This window comes from Chiroxiphia lanceolata, chromosome 8, assembly GCF_009829145.1.
Source record: "Chiroxiphia lanceolata isolate bChiLan1 chromosome 8, bChiLan1.pri, whole genome shotgun sequence".
Lineage (NCBI taxonomy): Eukaryota > Metazoa > Chordata > Aves > Passeriformes > Pipridae > Chiroxiphia > Chiroxiphia lanceolata.
In genome coordinates this window covers 20,508,812-20,526,789 of record NC_045644.1, presented here as the reverse complement: position 1 = coordinate 20,526,789, position 17,978 = coordinate 20,508,812, and the positions used below count along the sequence as shown (strand labels likewise).

Here is a 17,978-nt window from a genome sequence, read left to right as displayed (position 1 = left end):
AGGCCTTATTAGAATTAAAATTTTAATATAGAGCAGAACAAGATACATAGCTCTAAAAAGCCTAATAATGAGGAGTTAGAGAGGGTTTTTTATCTTACCTGGTGGCTGTTCATACGTTAGTTAAATTATTTCTGAGTTAGATGCTTAACTCAGAAATTTTTAATTTAAATAGACTGCAGTTGTTATTTCTGTTAGTCTGTGAAAATTGCTTTGTTTTATTCTCTTTGCTGGCTGTCCAAAAAGTGCATATTTTTATATACTGATGTTTGTTCTGTGGCTGCAGGAGCTATTTAGAATACAGTGAGGAAGAAGAGTTGTTTTGTGAACTATGCAATGAGTAACAGCATGGCTTAGTGACTATTAGTACAATTAGAGCAGGGGTAAGTCAGCTGAATTCTGTTAGAATGCAATCATACATTAATTTATATAGAAAAAAGTGAAATGTAAAGGGTCTGATATTTCTAAAATGCTCCCCACCAATGACTTTCTAAGGCAAATGAATGCCTGTAAATTCAGTTAATAAATGAGGTATAGTGTTCTGAATAAAAATATTTAGAATTAAAAACAAATCTAAAAATACAATTTCTTGTTTTGTTTTAATAATTTTGTTTAATAAAAGAATCTGGCTTTTTTATAAGTAAGGCAGCTGCTTACGCTTTCATGGAGAACCGGAAAATATAAGAAACTGCTTCCCACAAGGTCACAGAAGATAATAGTTATTGAAGGAGGAAATTGTTAAGGTGGTTTAGATAGTTAAGACAAGTTTCATTTTCTTCTTTCTAAGAGCTGTCTTTAGTGCCTGAAATTCCTGAAATTAAGAAGAACCACACCCCAAATCAAACACACTTCAGCAGCTTTCCCAGGTGGCACAGGTAATAATAAATACTGAAACCTTGAACTGTAAGTTCTAGTATCTTCTAAAGTCTGTCTTGTTAGGCAGCCACAGCGATCATCATTCACACATGTAAGTGAAAGAATAAGGATGCAGTTTGATATGCTAATAGGTAATCACAGGATTCTCTTTGGATCTGTAGAATTGCAGAATTGCTGAGGCTGGAAGGGACCTCCAGGGCTCACATAGTCTAATTCCCCTGCTTAAGCAGAGCTGTGCAGAGCTGGTCACTCAGGACTGTGGCCAGGCAGCTTTTTAATATCTCCAGGGATGGGGACTGCACATCGAGATACTTTGAATTATTAGAAGTTACCCACCCACACCCCTGAATCTGAATTTGCGCTCTGTCCTGTTTATAATCAAGTTCATGATTGGCACATAGGGATCTTTTAAGGGGTTTGTTTGCCATAGTGTGTGAAAGAAATCTTTTTATCAGTTTCTTAGCCAACGTCTAACAATATCCAGTGAACAGTGCCAGCTTCTAGGTGCCCCTCTTCTCCAAGACAGAGAGGAATGTATCATTAGGGCCTCTAGGGTCTAACTACAATTCTGTAATCTGTGAAATTCAAAGATTAGATGCAAATATACATTGCTATATTGATCTATTGCTGGTTGGGACAGGAAGTACAAGTCATTATATGTAAAAGAATAAGTGAACACCTGATTGTAATTCAGCCTAAGTAAATACGCTTATTTTCATGTGATATGATTTAGGGATGAATCATGTCTGTTTTACTTGGAGTCTTGGTTAATTTCATTGGAAGAGAACTCTGTTAGAACTCCAGAGCCGTCCTTTGAAGGAGCAGGAGTTTGGAGTAAGTGATCTGCAGAGAACTCTTCCAATCAAAACCTTTCTGTGGTTCTGTGCTGGTTGATCTTGATAATTGTTCATCTTCCCTTTGTGGTTATGTCTGATCAGCCAAGTGCTGCCTGTTTGTTTATAAAATAATCAGTTGATCTTTAAAATCCACGTGTGTTTGCACGTGCACATACTCTTCCCTGTTCACTCTGTACAATTCCTCTTTATATGTACTTGAATGGCACAGATGTCTTAAGTGTCGACTCAGGTGACTTCTGTGCTGACACATCTAGTCTTAAACAGTGGAATTATCTCTACCAGACTATAGGCTTGGTTTTCCCGTATGTTCCAAAAAATGTGGGAGCAGGTAAGGGAAGGACTGCTTCCTTCCATTTCCCCCCAGAACCTCATCTCTGCTTGAAATGAGAAGTGAGTCTGAAGGATTCTGCTGGTCCCTTGAGTATGTCATTATCCATTTGAAGGAACCTAGCAGGTGAAGCTAATATATAAGGAGCATTTCATTTTCTCCTACTCTCCCAAATGCACACAGTTGTGGATGTTTGTGCTCCACAGAGCCAGTGTGAAATTTAGTCACAGCCACAGCATGTGTTCTAATTTTCCAGGGAAACTTTCTCCCAGCTGTGGGTTAACCCTTTCTTCACTCTCTTTTCTGCCTCTCCAGCATTTTGGGAGATTTCAGTGAACAGTTGCTGTGACCAAGGAAGCCTTGAGAGCTGGAAGAAGAATTAGTTCTCAGTGGTCATATTGGGGAAGGGAAAAGATTAAGTAAGGCTGAGTGTTGATGGGATGTACATAGGGGATTTTATTTTGTTTTTTTTTTAGTTTCTTTAAAACAATTGAGACAACTGTATTTTTGCAAACTTGCTATACAGTCCCTGCACTCCTCCATTTTTTGTCCTATGCTAGTGGCAAAACTAAACTGAAGTTACACTGCTGCCAGTAATCTGAAAGTGCACCTTATCTAATGTGAGGGCTGCCGTACTGTTGTAAAAGTTCTGACCCCAGTAAAGCTGCATTCATCTTAGGAGTTTTGCCATTCTAATTCCTAGGCCTAAATTACATTCCTAAGGGAGATGGTACAGATGCTGTATTGACCAGGGCAAAAGGGAATGCCTTTCTTTTAAGCAGAATTTTTTCTGAGAGTGAGAACATTTCCTCTTCGTGGAAGGAATCTGCTTGCAGGTATATTTTACAGTTTTTGGAAGCCTATTATAATGAGGAATAAATGTGTTTGACATTGTTTCTCTGCACTAGAGAAGCATATATGGAATTATATTTTGAGTTATCTGTGCATCCTTCTGTAAAAGAAGGAAGCTTCCCAGCAGCAGGAATCTGTATTTCTAGATTTTAAATCTTACTATGGTAAACAACCATATAATGTCTAGTAGTAAAGTGATTCCAAATCATAAATCAGTGTTGAGTCATATTTTACACCATTCTTTGAAAGAGCATTGTCAGAAATGTGGGAAGTAGTGCATACTCAGCATTGCCCATAGTAACATGAGGCAGACAAGGGTGAATAAGGTACTCGGTTGCAGAGGGGACATGGTACTTTGGAGCACACTGTCTTCAGCTGCTCTTTCTCTTTGGCCATATTAAGTTATGTTGTGGCTTCCTTTGCCCACTGCTGCTCTTTTCACTCATTTCTCTATTTGGATTCTTTTTGTACTGTGATTCAGTCATTCACAGAGCAGCAAAATGACATCTCCAGACTGCCTGCTGCCAGATCACAGCAGTTTCAATTGGAAACATAAAAGCTGAAGCAGGTGCTGGAAACTCTATTCTCCCTTTGGTCTGATTCATTGAGTGCCAGCCTTCAGCTGAGGAATGGGGAGGGGAGGAGAATGGATTTTGTGACTAAAATCTTGGACAGATTAATATTTGTAGTGCTTCAAATAGTGGTGTGAAAGCTCCATAAATTAACTTTGAACTTAATGGAGCTTGAGGTGGTTGCATTGTGACTTGTTTTAGATCTGAAGTTGTGACTCTGGGCCAAGGTGCTTTTTGTTTGTTGATGTTAATATCTGCAGCAGAAGTAGTATTTTTTTAGGGAAGACAGGAACAACATGCTCTATTTCTACTAGTTTTATCAAAGTTTCCAAATTTGGTAAACTGGGGTGGGTGTGTGTGTGTTTGGTTTTTTGTGGTTTGGTTTGTCTTTTTCCAGATCAGTTACAGCCTGAGTCTACAGCCTCTGTTTAGAAAACTGATTTAGAAATTCATGAGTGTTTTCTAGGGATAGTTCTGGAACAACCTCCTACTTGGTGTTTAATTATTGCTGCTACTAACTGGTAGAAGATCTGGGAAGGGAAACTCTTCATTTAGTGAATGTTAGAGTGGCTAAATGTACAGTATCAGAGAGAGCTTTTTGTTTCTAGTAAGGACAAGGCAGAATTTAAATAATTTAGGTAGGAAGAGACCTTTGGAGATCATCTGCTCCGATGCCCTGCTGAAAGCTGGACCAGCTCGGAAGTGAGATTCTGTTCAGAGTTAAAGCCAGCTGAATTCTGAATATTTCCAGGGATGGAGCTTCTACAGCTTCTCTGAGCAGACTGTTCTGGTGTTTGAACACCCTTCTTTAGAAAGTGTCTTTCACAATATCTAGTTGGTGTTCCCCTTGTTGTAGCTTGTGTCTGCTGCATCTCATACTCTTCTGCACTCCTGCATTGCTTAATTCCTGTTAGAAGAGATGCTTTTCCGAAAAGCGTAAGCTTGTCTCTTCGTTCTCATATGATCTGGCATGTTTGGAGTGGCTTAGGGGCTTTTTCATGTGCTGTTTGGGGGAAAAGGCACAATGAATGCTTCTGCTGTGGGCTTTTTAAAGGGCTTCTGTTAATCCAGATATAGCCCTGTAAGCTCTAGGATTTCTTGACCTGTAGTGTGTAACAATAGTAACAGTTGTGGTATAACAGCAACCTCTGAGTCGTGATTATCAGTTGAATTTGGATGTTTGGTTCCAAAACTTGGTCTAGGAATTGCAGTAGTCTTTTGAGTACAAGACATTTATTTCTCTGGGTATCCCTCAGCACTAACAGGTGGAAGTGCAGGAGGAGAAAGCCCCACAGCTGATTAGGGGTTGTCTGAGGAATGGTTTCGGGAATGCTGAATGGGCACGAGAGATTAAAGCACTTTGAAAGGTTTATCTTCAGATAGTGCTTAGTTATTAGCCTTAGGTTTTTGGAAACCTAATTGAGATGTCATGGATCAAATAATTTTTGTAGAAGCCTTCAAGTCTCATGTCTCAGTGATCTGGAACAGAACTTACGTGTAGGTCTTTTCAGGGCAAATACTACCTTGTGCATCGTTTCCACTTGTTGGAGAGCAGTGAAAGAGTTAAAGTGAAACATCAGCTGGATGTTTTTACTCACCCTTAACAGGAATAACTTTTGCCTCTGCTCATCACTGATCCTCTTGTCTGTTGCTTCTTTTTTTTTCCTTTTCTTTTTTTTTTTTTTGGTTAAAAAAATTCTTTTTAATTCAGTGTGATAAAACATCCGTTATTTGTAAGTTGATTGAGCATAAAATATTTCATTATAAAATGGTCATCCATCACTGGAAGCTGGGGGCTGCAAAAAACATTAACTGTGCACTTTTGGCTGGAATGCAGCTTCTCCAGAATAATGCAGCTTCTGTGTAAAGTATGCAGCATAAAAAAATCAACTGTTCAGGAAAACAGGTGCTCGCCTTGCTCTCCCAGAGCTTTGGGATTTCATCCCAAGTTTTTGGAAGGGCCCTCGAAGTCCTGTTACCTAGAGTCACTTTCTGATTTTAAGCACTGGCCTCAAAGCCGAACAAAATGCTGCTGTGTGTGAAGTGGTTTCATTCTGACAAGGCCGTGAGAAGTTACTAGCAGTTCAACTGCTCCTTTTTAGAAAATGATGTGCTTCTCTGAAAATTAGATAGCCTTTTTTTTATCGAGTTCATTAACACTGACACCCCAAAGATGAGTGGCCAAGCACTGCCAAGTTGTTTCTGGATTTCACTCCAGGTTGTCCTTGATATTTCACAAACTCAACTACTGGTTTTCTATTTGATAAATTATAAAGATTATTTTGATCTTAGCTGGTGTTTTACAGTGTTTGTCATATTTTCCTAACTTAAATATCAACTTGAAAAATAGCTTTTTTTCACCAAGATTTTTAGTTAACTTTTGGTTTTGGGGAAACATGGGATAGGGCAGGAAGCTTTTATTGGATTGCTATTTCTGCTTTTTGGAACTGCTGTTTTTGATAATATTTCAAGGTATTCTAGTAGCATGGCAGTTAAGGTGAAATATGTTCCTTCTTTGTATGAGGAGTTTGAAGCAGAGATGAAGAGCATGAACAGGAGATGAGTGGCAGAGGCTGAGAGTAGACTGGTTTGCTTATCTGTCATCAAGGATCTTCCTACCACTTGATGGTCAGTTTATTTGTATATATGTTTATATCCTGTCAGAGCAAATTCTGGAGGTCTAAGCTTGAAAATCAAAAGGAAATTCTTCTCTCTTTGGCTTTTTACCACGTCTTGGGAACAAGTGCTGTTGAAGTATAATTGTTCTATTCCAGAGGTCATGGTAGCAGAAATGCCAGGGGTGAGAGGTTAAAGCAGAGTTGTGTCCACTGACCTGTTCAGTGTGTGTTGTGTATTCCAGTTCGAGAGCCAGGCTGTGTTGTGCCCTAAGGGGACAAGAGAGGGATTGAAGAAGCCTGTGTAAGTGTGTGAACCATGGGCTGGCTTGAACAAACAGCTGTGTTTATCCGTGTGTTGAAGTTTTGCGCTGTGCTGTCACTTTTAGGTCAGTCTTGCTGGGCAGCATGTAGTCAGTGATGGCCTTTATCAGGATCACTCAGCTGAGCTTCTGAACCACTCAGAAGTCGTTTCTTCTGTCTAGCATCTACTAGATCAAAACCATTAGCAATAGACTAAAATAGATCTATTTGGCACTTTCTTAGAGGCCAGTGTTCTGTTTCTAAGGTTAGTGCCAGTGGCCTGTATACCAAGGAGTTACTCATACTCCTTAAACAGGATTGCTTCTCAGGATGCCAGGCATCTTTCATCTGCTAAATGACTGCTTCAGAGAGGCTGATGTAATAGAGAGCAGGACCATGGGCTGCTCATGTCAAGCCATACTGTACCTCATTCCTTAGTTGGTGTTTGCAGTCTTCCTAGGAGAGATACGAACTGTCAGTACATGGACTCTTTCTGCCCTGAAAAACTTTGGAAACTTTTTTAATTGGGAATGTTAGAGATGAGAGCAGAAAAATTTTGTCCTGAACTGCAACTGTTCATTGGCCAAAGACGTTGCAGAGGGAGCTTTGACACAGTCTAGTGTTTCAGAGTATCATGTTAGAAATAGTTGCATTCATAGCCTACCTGTACTTGTGTGTCTTCTGAAATAGTAGCATACCTAGGATTTATAGCATTATTTAGACTTCCTGATGGAAATCACATCAGAATCCTGGGTAAGTTTATAGAACTGGAGGTGGGGCACAATGTGAAATCTGAAAATCCTAAAATTCTTTTGTTTCTGTCATACCAGCTTCTTGAGACAGTGCAAGTGGAACACAGTCAATAGTATTTAATCTTATAGGCTGTATGAAAAAAAGTGTTCTTGGCAAGTTTACTTGACCAAAACAATCCTAGATTTGGTTTAACAATATAAATTATCGACCTCGCCAACAAAGATCATCTCTTGCTGGAGGAACAGCTAGTTCAGGTTCAACTCCAAATGGCACCAAAGTCTTCCTGCTTGGAAAAGGAATAATTCAGAACTACATGTACCTTTTTTTTCTGCTGAAGGCAGAAACTCTATTTAACTAGGTGTAATAGAGCCTCTGAATCTGAGAAGCAGGTGGAATAGGAGTCAAAATGTACTTTTCCACCTCTGACCTTTTGGGTGGTCCTTTGACCCTAGTAATTAATACGATGTGTTAATGGAGGCTGAATTACTGTCTTCATGTTCAAGTATAGTGAAGTAATGCATAGACCCCCAAGTAGTAGAGAAAGTAATTGCTTGTGTATTTCTCTGTCCAGGTTGCAATAAGGGCAACAAACTTCTTATGAATGTGTGGAATCCTTTCATTTCTTCACATAGATTTTTAGGTAATTTTGATTCTTTACAGACATTTTTATTGTTTTATAGCTGACACATGATTCCAGGGCATGGAAAAAAATGTATTTAATGGAGCTAGGGACTGATGTAATATTTTTTCTGTGATGCCTATCTTAAAATATATCCTAAATGGTGATAACTGAAGTTGAATGGTATTCACAGATCTCTTGAGATGCAACAACTGCAAATGAGTGTTAAAACTCAGCTTTCTGCTTCTTTTCATGTACCATCAGTACCTTGTATCAGTACACTGCTCAGCACATTGCAGTATGCAGAAATTCGTTTCTTTCTCCAGTCCATTTGCAAGAACATAATACTCACTTGTCATCATACTAGGAATTGAGCTGCTTTTTAGTGTAGGCAGTCTGAATTTCAGCTTGTGTATGTGTGTGCACAGGTTACTGATTGCTTCAATTATTGCTGTGGGGGAAAAAAAAGTTGTTTAATGTTTTTACTATTGGAATGTCTTAAGGCAGCAGTTGGATTAACTGCCACCAGGCCAGTCTCGTCTCCCTTTTGCTTCTGTTCTCTTTCTACTCCTCTAGGTTTGAAACTAATATCCCTACATCATGCTCTCCCTGAGTCTCCCATTTTGCATCTGTGGGAACTTAATATGTGAGTTTTTGAGCTCTGGGCATTTGTATTTTGCCATTAGCACTTGAGAATTTCACTTTCTGATAATAACATGGCAAGGCACAATGTCTCCTAGATTAGTTCAGGTTGAACAGAAGAATTTGTGTAAATCATAACAGCAAGGTACATTAAACCTGTGGGAGATTTTTGTCATTAAAAGATAGTCTTTCCTCTTGGATCATCAGGCTTTTCTTCATTTCATTCTTTGGATTTTGTCTGTCTCACTGATGCTTTTTAGATTCTCTGGCAACACAAGAAATGTCTTGGTTTGTTTGGGATTTGTTGTTCTTCAATTTCCTTTTAATGTTTCCCCTTTGCTCTCCTGGGCTTCCCTTGAGGAAAGGGTAAAGAGAACCGAGTAACATCCAGACAGCTAATTGATGATAAAACTGTAATCTTTTTCTCCAGCTTCCTAGAAATAGTGAAGCTTTCCTTTTCACAACGTGGTGAATTTGCAATGAGAGCTCTATTCATAGCATGGTAGGCACACAAAGCTGTGGAGAATTACTGTGCTTTAAAATACCAGGGAAGAAGTTTTAATTTCTCCTGGGCTTTTAAATTGCCTACTTAGTTTGGGCCTGGTACCGTGCAAGACATGTAAAATATCACAGTGAAGCAAGTCCAGAGACGGAATAGAGTTCTGTAGAGTGTCACAACCTAATTGCTCTTTCTTCAACGTGTGCCAATTTCTTTTAGAGAGGAAGAAGAGTGCTTAAACTTGACATACATCAAACTTGTGCTGTCAGTAAGATGAACGGATCAGTCCATCCTCTGGACTTGGTAGTGTGCAATTCCCCATAGGTTTCATTTAGCCTAGTCTATCTTGTTAGAGTGGCCACGCTCTCTTCCTCGTATTAGAAGGGAACCTTGGGAAACCTGGCCCTAATTCACAACCGCAGCAGATCAATAACTATCAGCGTTTGGTCAAGGGTAGATGAATTTGTCATGGGATGGCTGCTTTTTGGTTTGGTTTATTCTGGTTTAGTAATTTCATTTAGAGTTTAATGTCATTGGCTTGGAGGAGTGCCTGTGGGTTCTGAAGCTCAGAGCTGGTGCAAGTTCATCACAAGAACTGGCTGTTGTCATGTGCATAGTGATTTTCTGCAAGAAATCTTTTGAAACTATTTCATCTGATTCTGAACCGAGACAAAAGATGAAGCTCTCCTGCATTTAACTCACCCCATTGTTAATGGGATAGTTTTGTTTGATTTTTCATTTTTTATTTAAGAGTAGATGTTAATCTTCCAGTTACCAGAGAGGCTTGTTGCGATTTAGCTCACTGAGGGTGTATGGGAAGGTTGATTTTTCTCCCCTGAAGGGTGTTCAGAGCTTCATGTTAAGCAACTTACACAGGAAAAAAAAAACTCTTTAGAAAGGAATGAGATCTCAAATCAGTTTTTGTAGGCCATCAAGGAGTTCAGTTTTCTGGAGTAGCATTAAGTGCCATTACAATTGGCATGAACAGTTTAGAGCTGCGTCTGTCTGTAAAAGCCACAAAATAGTTCTATATTTCAGAACCTGTCAGAGGCTCAGGTCAGGTGTATTCTCCCATCTCCTTTCCCTGAGAGTGGTCAGCCTCCCTGTAAGGGAGATAATAAAATTATTTAAGTAATTCTGAATTTGCTTATTTCTATTGTATGTATATAATCTTACTGTGGAATGTGCTAGCATAATGAAGTGGTGCTCTAGTGCTCATCCTCTACTATGATGTAGGAGGAAACGTTTCACAAAAACAAGGATGGATTAACATTGAAATTACACTTATTACTCTTCATACTGGCACAAAACACTCATAAGAGACCAATTGGGAAACAGTGGGCTTTTACTGTGTACAGTTAATTGATTTGTTGCCTTTCATCTGAATTACTCGTGTCCTTTCAGAGGTGTTCAGGTCACAGGATGGGAGGAAATACTCTAGGATTTGTAGCAAGATCATCTGCTGATGACCTTCAACCTTGCTATACTAAATTACCCATCAGTTTGCTTTAAGACCTATTCCTTTTTTGAAGCAGTCTTTTGAATATAACCTCTGACCAATACATGTAAACCATAGCTCAGAAAAAAGTTTGTCAAGACGTGATTATACCCATCTCTGCTGTCTCCTCAGTGCTAAGAATTAAGGGCAGAATTAAACAACTTCAACTTCTGAAATAACCTCGTATCCCAACACTCAGCAGTCTGCATGGCTGGCATTAAAAATTCAAGGTGAAGCAAGTAGTTGTGTCTGTAGTTTTAAGCTCATCTGAATAGAAACCATGAAAGCTTGCCCCTTGTGTAGCTCTATACTTCCCATTGATGGCATTTGCTTTCCTTGTGGTTGAAGTGAGTATCTTCTACTTCTCATAATATCATGCTAGAACAGAATATTACAGCTGGATGAAAAGCCCTTAAAGTAACAGTGGAGACATAACTGGAGTTTACAGTGTAGTTTTGGCTGAAGATACTCTGGGTTACCTGCTTATGAAAAAATGCCCAGGGGTTTTTAATGGTCAGTCAGAACAGTTGAATTTGAAGCATGACATCAGACGAAACCCCTAATAACTAGTGTCTAACACTAGTGCCACTGTCAGTGCTTCTGCTTCACTGGTAGATGTAAATAATTCCTATAGGAGATGGTATTTCGATTGAGTTTATGCTGCCCTGACCAGAAGATGTGAAGAGTCAAATGCTCAGTATGCATTCTGTCATCCTTCCCCAAAATAAAAATCTCAGTTCTGAGGAGTGCTTGAGATCTTGGCACTATGGAACAATCATTTGTTAAAGTCATGTTTAATGAAAGGGAGATAAACACATGAAGCTGGAGTGTGACAAATGAAAGCATTTGTGCCATTGTAATGAAATTAGGCAAACAGAACAGGCTTGACAGCTCTGGGTTCCCCTTGTCAAACTGCATTTGTAATTCTAGCCTTGCATTCATGTGAGGCTGTGAATGGCACTGTTTCCCTCTTGATATGGTGGGCCTGGGCCCCTGAATGACCAGTTTAATTCAGAGGGCATTAGCTTTGAAGAGTATATTTTACAGACATACTGAAAAGGATTGTAGTTAATTCACCCTTCTCCTTCACTGGCTTGAATAGCCTTGATTTTTCAGCTTACATTTACTTCTGTCATACATAAAGCTTTTGATATCGCTTATTATAGTGAAGTATTAATTTCAGAGATACACAAAGGTTGCTTCTACACATCCCCTTGGTATGTATGCTGTGTTGTGCAATCCCTGCATCCTTGTCAAATAGTCTACAGTATTTATGTGTTCTGGAAACTCAGATGTAAGCTTTGGGCTCCTCAGCTTCTCCCTAGCTGGCAGAATCCTGTTCTCTTCATCTATTAAGAGCTTAGGTTGGGAGAAGACAATGATATTTTGGGGAACCTGGATGGAATGTCTGGTGGTTACTTTTTGGTGACCTCTTGTTTATAAGTTTAGTGGACATTGCCATAATTATTTTCAGGAAGTAGAACTTGAGCTTGCTCTCATCACGTTAGCTGCTGGGTCAGACTATATCCATGGTCATCTGTTCTCCTTTCAGATCAGAAAATCTCTACCAATGTGCTACACATTGCACTGTGTTGCAAGGGCTGGTCTAGAACTTGCAAGAAAAACAAGATTGAAACAATACTAAAAACCCCTTGTAGGGGAGACACCTTAAAGGATTCTTTTCACTTGAAACACTGTACCAGGGCTGTGCAGTGGGGAACATAAGCTCAGGATCATCTAGCTTAGCTTTTTCACACTTGTTAGCCAACACTGATTGGCTGTTATTGAACTGGGGTTAAATGTCAGACTAAACTTGCTAGCTAGAAGTAGCCAAGACTCTGTCTTCCATTGCAGGTGCAGGGTGGCGTGTGCTCCAGTCAGTCTGGAGAATTCTTTTCAGAGTTGCAAAAAACATGCTCCTCCTCCGTTCTTGGCCATAGAGCTGCTGTAATTGTAATTTTGCACCTAGAACCAGTGTGCATGTACTGTTCTGTGCCTGTTACCTAGGTGACTCTATGTAAAGCAAATTCAAGCTCTGCAGAGCTCTGCAGTATGGCCACTCAGTACTTTTAGTTGTTTTTAAAAGGCAAGTACAATTTTGTCCTTTTTACTTGTACCTTATTCACTCTGACTTGCTGAGGCAGACTGCAGGGGCTTCTCTCCCTCGAGTGAAAAGACAAAATGTTTTGGTGTTAGGTGAACAGAGAGTTAAAGTGCATATCATGTAGGCCAGAATGGCAGTGTTTGCAGAAAGTGGATTTGAGGATGAGCCAGGAAGCACCTTCTGGTACCTTGGTTTTCTGTGACATAAATTCATTGAACCCCAAGGCAGAAGTCCTGAAGAGCTGGATTTCTACTCCGTTACAGCGTTAGTTTTGTCTTTTTCTCACCTTAAGAAAAGAGAATGCCTGTTCATTTTGCAGTTCAATATGTAAGCAGGGAATGTAATAGCACATGCTTGAAGCATTGCTCTTGTCTGAGCTCGTCTGCATTGGAGAGGTGCGTGGGATACAACTGAGACAGCCTTTCTGAAGGCTGGGCGTCAAAGGCCAACAGCTGCTGCATAAGAGGAGTCCAGGTCATGTGGTTTGGGTTGCAGTTGCCTGTCCTCGGGACAAATGATGTTGAAATAACTTGTCATAAACAATTTTTTCTTGTTCATTTACTCTGATTCGGAACGCATAGCCGCTCCTGATAGGAGTCATTCAGGAGTGAAGAGTTGAACTGCCAGAGAAAGCAGCTTATGTGAGCTTTTTAGATCAGGAATGTGCCAACAGTGTGCTAACAATAAGAAAACTCTTCCGAGGGGACCTGCTCCTGTTCTTCAGGAGAAAGGGGACGCCGGAGGTCTGATGCAGTTTGTTTGCTGAAGTGCCAGAACGGCTGGATGGGATTGCTGAAATGGGAGTTAGGTGCTCAAACATGAATTAGTTGTTTAAATATCTTTATAGACATGTGTGTCTAAGTGCAAATAATCCATAGGACGAATGAGAAAGCACTGTGGTCTCAAAGAAATTCTGTCCTCATTAAAGTAGCCAGCCTGAAGAGCTGGCTTTCTGATATGCTACTTAAGATACTCTTTCCCTTCTTCTTAATCTCCATGCTCTGCTTTGGGCTAGCTGAGCATTTCTGGGTGTGGTGCTGATGGTGGTCTCTGCTTCCCTGAAATTTCGTCGAAGGGACCTGTGTGAAAATGGGAAGCGCTTTCCAGCTGGTCCCCAAAGCAGACCAGGCTCTGCATGTAAGACTAAATCATGTTTTAATTTGAGTAGATTGCAAAGGAGGGCAGTTTGTATAGGAGCCCCTTGTGAAATTTTGTTCTCCTTGTGGACACTTGTTCAGTTTTTCCTCTTGTAATAACCTTGGCTGAAATCATTCTTGCAGGGCTAGTGGGTTTTCAGGTGGGTTTTTTGTTTGGTTGAGTTTTTTCCTCAGAGTTGAAAGTGGTTACCTAAGCAGAGAACCATCCTATATTTTCCAGTTCAAATGCTGAGAAATGTCTCTTGCTAGAAAAGAAAACATACTTGGAGAAACCTCTCAATTCTCAATTCTCTCACTGGTTATGGTTTCCTCACTTGTAATGCCTGAACTTGAATCTGACAGAGCAAGAATCAGAGTTGAAAATTCAGAGCTGCTTTTTTTTTTTTTTGAATGTTGTTATAAAACAACATTGGAGTTGTCCCTCCAAACATTTAATATTTATCTTATATAGCCTTTGTTTTGTCAAAGGAATTATTAAAGTAATAATTGATTTTACTGCCTTTGCTGAGGTTCTTAGATATTTTCAGGAGAGATGGCATTGCTCGAACAGTTAGGTGATGGCAAAACTTCCTGTAATATCTCTTTCATGAAGTTTAACTGCTGGGCAGAACAATTCCCTCTAAAGACTCTGATTCCCCCTTATCAAAGTATTGTGAAAAGAGTGCTAATTGGTTCTGTGCTCTAGATTAAACTTGAGCTGTGGTAGAAAAGCTAGCATGGAGTGCACCTCGCAGTTGTAGTTATTGATCCAAAGGGCTGGCAGGTTGGTTCTGGGCACTGCCATGTTCCATGTACAAAGCTAAGAAAGCCTTTTGGGGAAAGAGCTACTGAACTAACTTCACTGAGCTCAACAGGATTGAGTTAAAAGAAAAGGATTTATCTTTGATTTACTGGCTTCTTTGCAAAACTGTTACTTGGTTAAAAACTTCCAGGTAGCTTTAGTGCCACTTTCAGAGCTGAACCTTTTTCAGCCAATGAGAGGTAACAGCAAAAGTAGCTACAGTATGAGTGGTTTTTTGTGCTCCCAAACTTCCCATTGAAGGAAGCACCACTACCAAGATTAAGTTCTGCTTTGAAAAGGGACTGGTGACTCCTGTAGGTCCTCAATGCCTGCAAATGCCTCTGGTAAGAAGAGCTCATTGTAGTAATCAAGTGAATACTCTTCAGATGCAAGCAATTAGCAGTGTCATTGGTGTTTCACTGAAATTTAGATCTTTCAGGCAGTAATCCTTTAGTAAGTAAGTCCTGCACTAAAAATGCTCTCTTCTTGTCTAGTATATTTTTTTTCCAATAACACAGCACCAGCTCTCTCTAAATAGTTTTACAGCACACACAGTCCATTTCAGTGAGCTTAATGTAAAATGCTGTGTTACCATAAAAGCTGGAATCTCTGAATATCAGGGAAGCTGGCCAGAGTTGCTGTGTAATTAATGGTATGTGCCTAAATTAAATCCTAATTATGTGATTTTCACGTAAGTCGGGAATTTCAGTGAGACTGCAGGGGAATCGAGTCTTTAACCACATCAAGATTCACAACTTTATTGAAAGTAAAAACCTGAAACTCACCCTATTCTTGTAAAGAAAATATCTATTTCTTGTCCCCAAAAATGTGTTAATGGATAGTGTGGTACCCTATACATCCTCTGCTAGCAAGTTTGTCTTCATTGCCTCGTTCTACACATGCACTGATGTACATCTGCTGAAGTCCTATTTTTTTCTTTCTAATCAAAATGCGGCTTTTTCATCCTTGGACTCACTGGTTTGAAGGAGGCTGGAGGAATTGACAGGATTGTGGTCTGTTCTATAGAAAGGACCAGTTTTGGGGAAGAAGAATTTGAGTTTTGATCTCTAGTAGTCTTACTATATTTAATGTTGTCCAAGGGCTTGTAACCAGACAAGTGTTCTATAAAGCACACTTAAATAAACATCGATGAAAGCGTGTCTTACGATCCTCTGCATGTCCATGAGCTATTGAGAGGTGACACAATTGTAATGTCACACCAGGATATTATCTGACAAATTGGGGGAGTTGTTCTTAAGCCAGAAAGATTGAATCATCAGGTTCCTTTTAACCTCTCACAAGTTAGTGGTGTTGGCCTTATTTGAACTGGTGGCTGAAAGGTAAGAGATTGCATCCCTTTTTTTAATTACAGTTTTGCTTTAGTTGACAGCACTTTGATGTACTTCTCTGTGCTCTTAACTATTTAAAACAAAACCCCCTGCATTGTTCTTCCTCCTTTGCTTCGTTACCATAATTTGTCACACTTACATTAACACGCTTTCTGATAGGCTCTTTATTTTGATGCTTAAGGCTTTTCAATAGGAACTATGATAAAATGGAATTTCTGTTATCTTAGAATAAGGGTTTTTTTCTTTTCTTCAGTAAAATAATTGAATTATGTTGGTAGATGGAAAAGCAGCAGCTTGTCTAAGGATTCAGGAATTACGGTCTTTTTTTATCCTCTGCCTCAAAGAAGCTCCTATGACAGATAAGTGCAATATTTGATTATTGATGGTATAAATGCAAGTGATCCTGTCACAGTGTTAGCCATTAGACTTGTTAACTTTTACGAGGAATAAAAAGTAGGTTTCAACAAGTTGAGCCAAGTGTTGTACTTACATATTTCTGGTCTCAGAATTATCCACGTTACTTTTAATACATTCTTCTATGCTTGTGTACTGACTGTGTTGTGGTTCCTTTCACCTGCTTTTTAATGCTTTTTCTCCTAAATCCCCCCCAGGGCTCCTCTTATTTTGATTCCTTGTGTTTTATTTGGCTGGGTTTGGTTTTTGGCTTGGTTTGGTTTTTTGATTTGTTTGTTTTTTGATCAATTTTCCTAGTTATGGTTCTTCTCTTTTGTATTTCTTTTTCATTCCCAAAGTGTCCCTTGATCGTCTTGGAAAGTTTAGGAAGCTTGTTAGTTGCTTTTTCTCCAGCTCAACAGCTCAGTGCATTTGCCTTTTTGTACTGCAGTTTTAGAGGGGATCCTTCTTGTCCAAAGCAGCAAGTAGAGAAGAGTGCCCCTTTTACTTCTTTGGTTGAGAGGCTTATATATTTCCGAGAATATTCTGAGAATAGGACAGAAGAGTTTTTAAATTAGTTTATCTTGTGGAGTTTTCCTGTCTTTGCCAAGCAAACATTTGGTGTTGCAGAAATGCAATTTGTATTCAAGCAAAGAGCTGCAAGAGTTTCAACCAACCTGGTGGTTGTTCATTTGTACTTTGCATGTAATGAGCATGAGGCTGTATCTGTAGTAGGATGTTACAGAAATGGCAGGAGATGGGGCAGAGATAGTTCATGGGATCACACAATTCAGGAGTAATAGGAAAATGCAACTGTGTCTCCCAATGAATTAAAATGTAAATTTAGGCAGCAGTGGCCTCTGTAGCATTTACAGAGTGTTCATACAATAGACTTTAGAAGGCTCCAGAAGGCTGTTTTGAAGATCGTAAGAAACTGAACTTCACAAGCCATTGCTTTTAAAATATATACATATACATATATGTGTGTGTTTGTGTGTGTATATATTTAAAAGCAGCCCTGACCTTCCCACCAGCCTTCTAAAAGTAAGCTAGAGCAGACCTTTTTCCTCTGAGATGAAACTTACTGTAGATTCTTAAAGAGAAAATTAATCCTGATGAACGAAGTCTAATTTAAGGTCTCTTTAAAATTCTTTTTATTTTACAGAGCTATCTGAAATTGAACCCAATGTCTTTCTTCGACCTTTTCTGGAAGTCATCCGTTCTGAAGACACTACAGGTCCCATAACTGGATTGGCTCTCACCTCTGTGAATAAGTTCCTCTCATATGCACTAATAGGTATGTTATGTGACTTCCTGGGATTTACCAAAATGCCAGCCAAATGTATCTCTGTGAGCTGTGTCTTTGGCCAGGATACACGCTTGCAGTCTTAGTGTGGAGATCAGGGGAATAGGAAAATTGTCATTTACACTGGGGAAATAGGCATCTGCAGTTTCTTAATCTCAAACTGGCTGATCTTTCATGTCGCTACAGAATGTCTGGAGATGGAGCCAAAGCTTCTAGTCTGCCCTGACTGCTGTGTGTGCTTATGGCCTGCTGCAGGACTGTGGTGGGCACCAGCTGCTTTTTAATGCCATCTGAGCAAAAGGCACAGGGAGAGGACAATACCAGCTTGGATTACAATGTTGTAACATACAGAAACACAGTAGGATTTATTTAGTTTTGTGGACTAATATTTCTGCTCTAGAGTGAGGATGGTTTTTTGCCTGGTCCCAGACCTTATCCAGTGGTGTGCCAGTACTCTTCACTTGCCACAGTTGTCAT

At 39.6% G+C, this 17,978-nt stretch overlaps 1 protein-coding gene across 8 annotated transcripts in view; it reads left to right on the top strand.

Annotated features, from left to right (window-relative positions):
* GBF1 (golgi brefeldin A resistant guanine nucleotide exchange factor 1) overlaps positions 1–17,978 on the top strand; it is a 106,439-nt gene that overhangs the window by 44,159 nt on the left and 44,302 nt on the right. For all 8 annotated transcript variants that reach the window (XM_032694593.1, XM_032694586.1, XM_032694587.1 and 5 more), the window contains one exon: positions 17,361–17,492. In XM_032694593.1, coding sequence (XP_032550484.1) covers positions 17,361–17,492 — 132 coding nt within the window. The remainder of the gene's footprint in view (positions 1–17,360; positions 17,493–17,978) is intronic.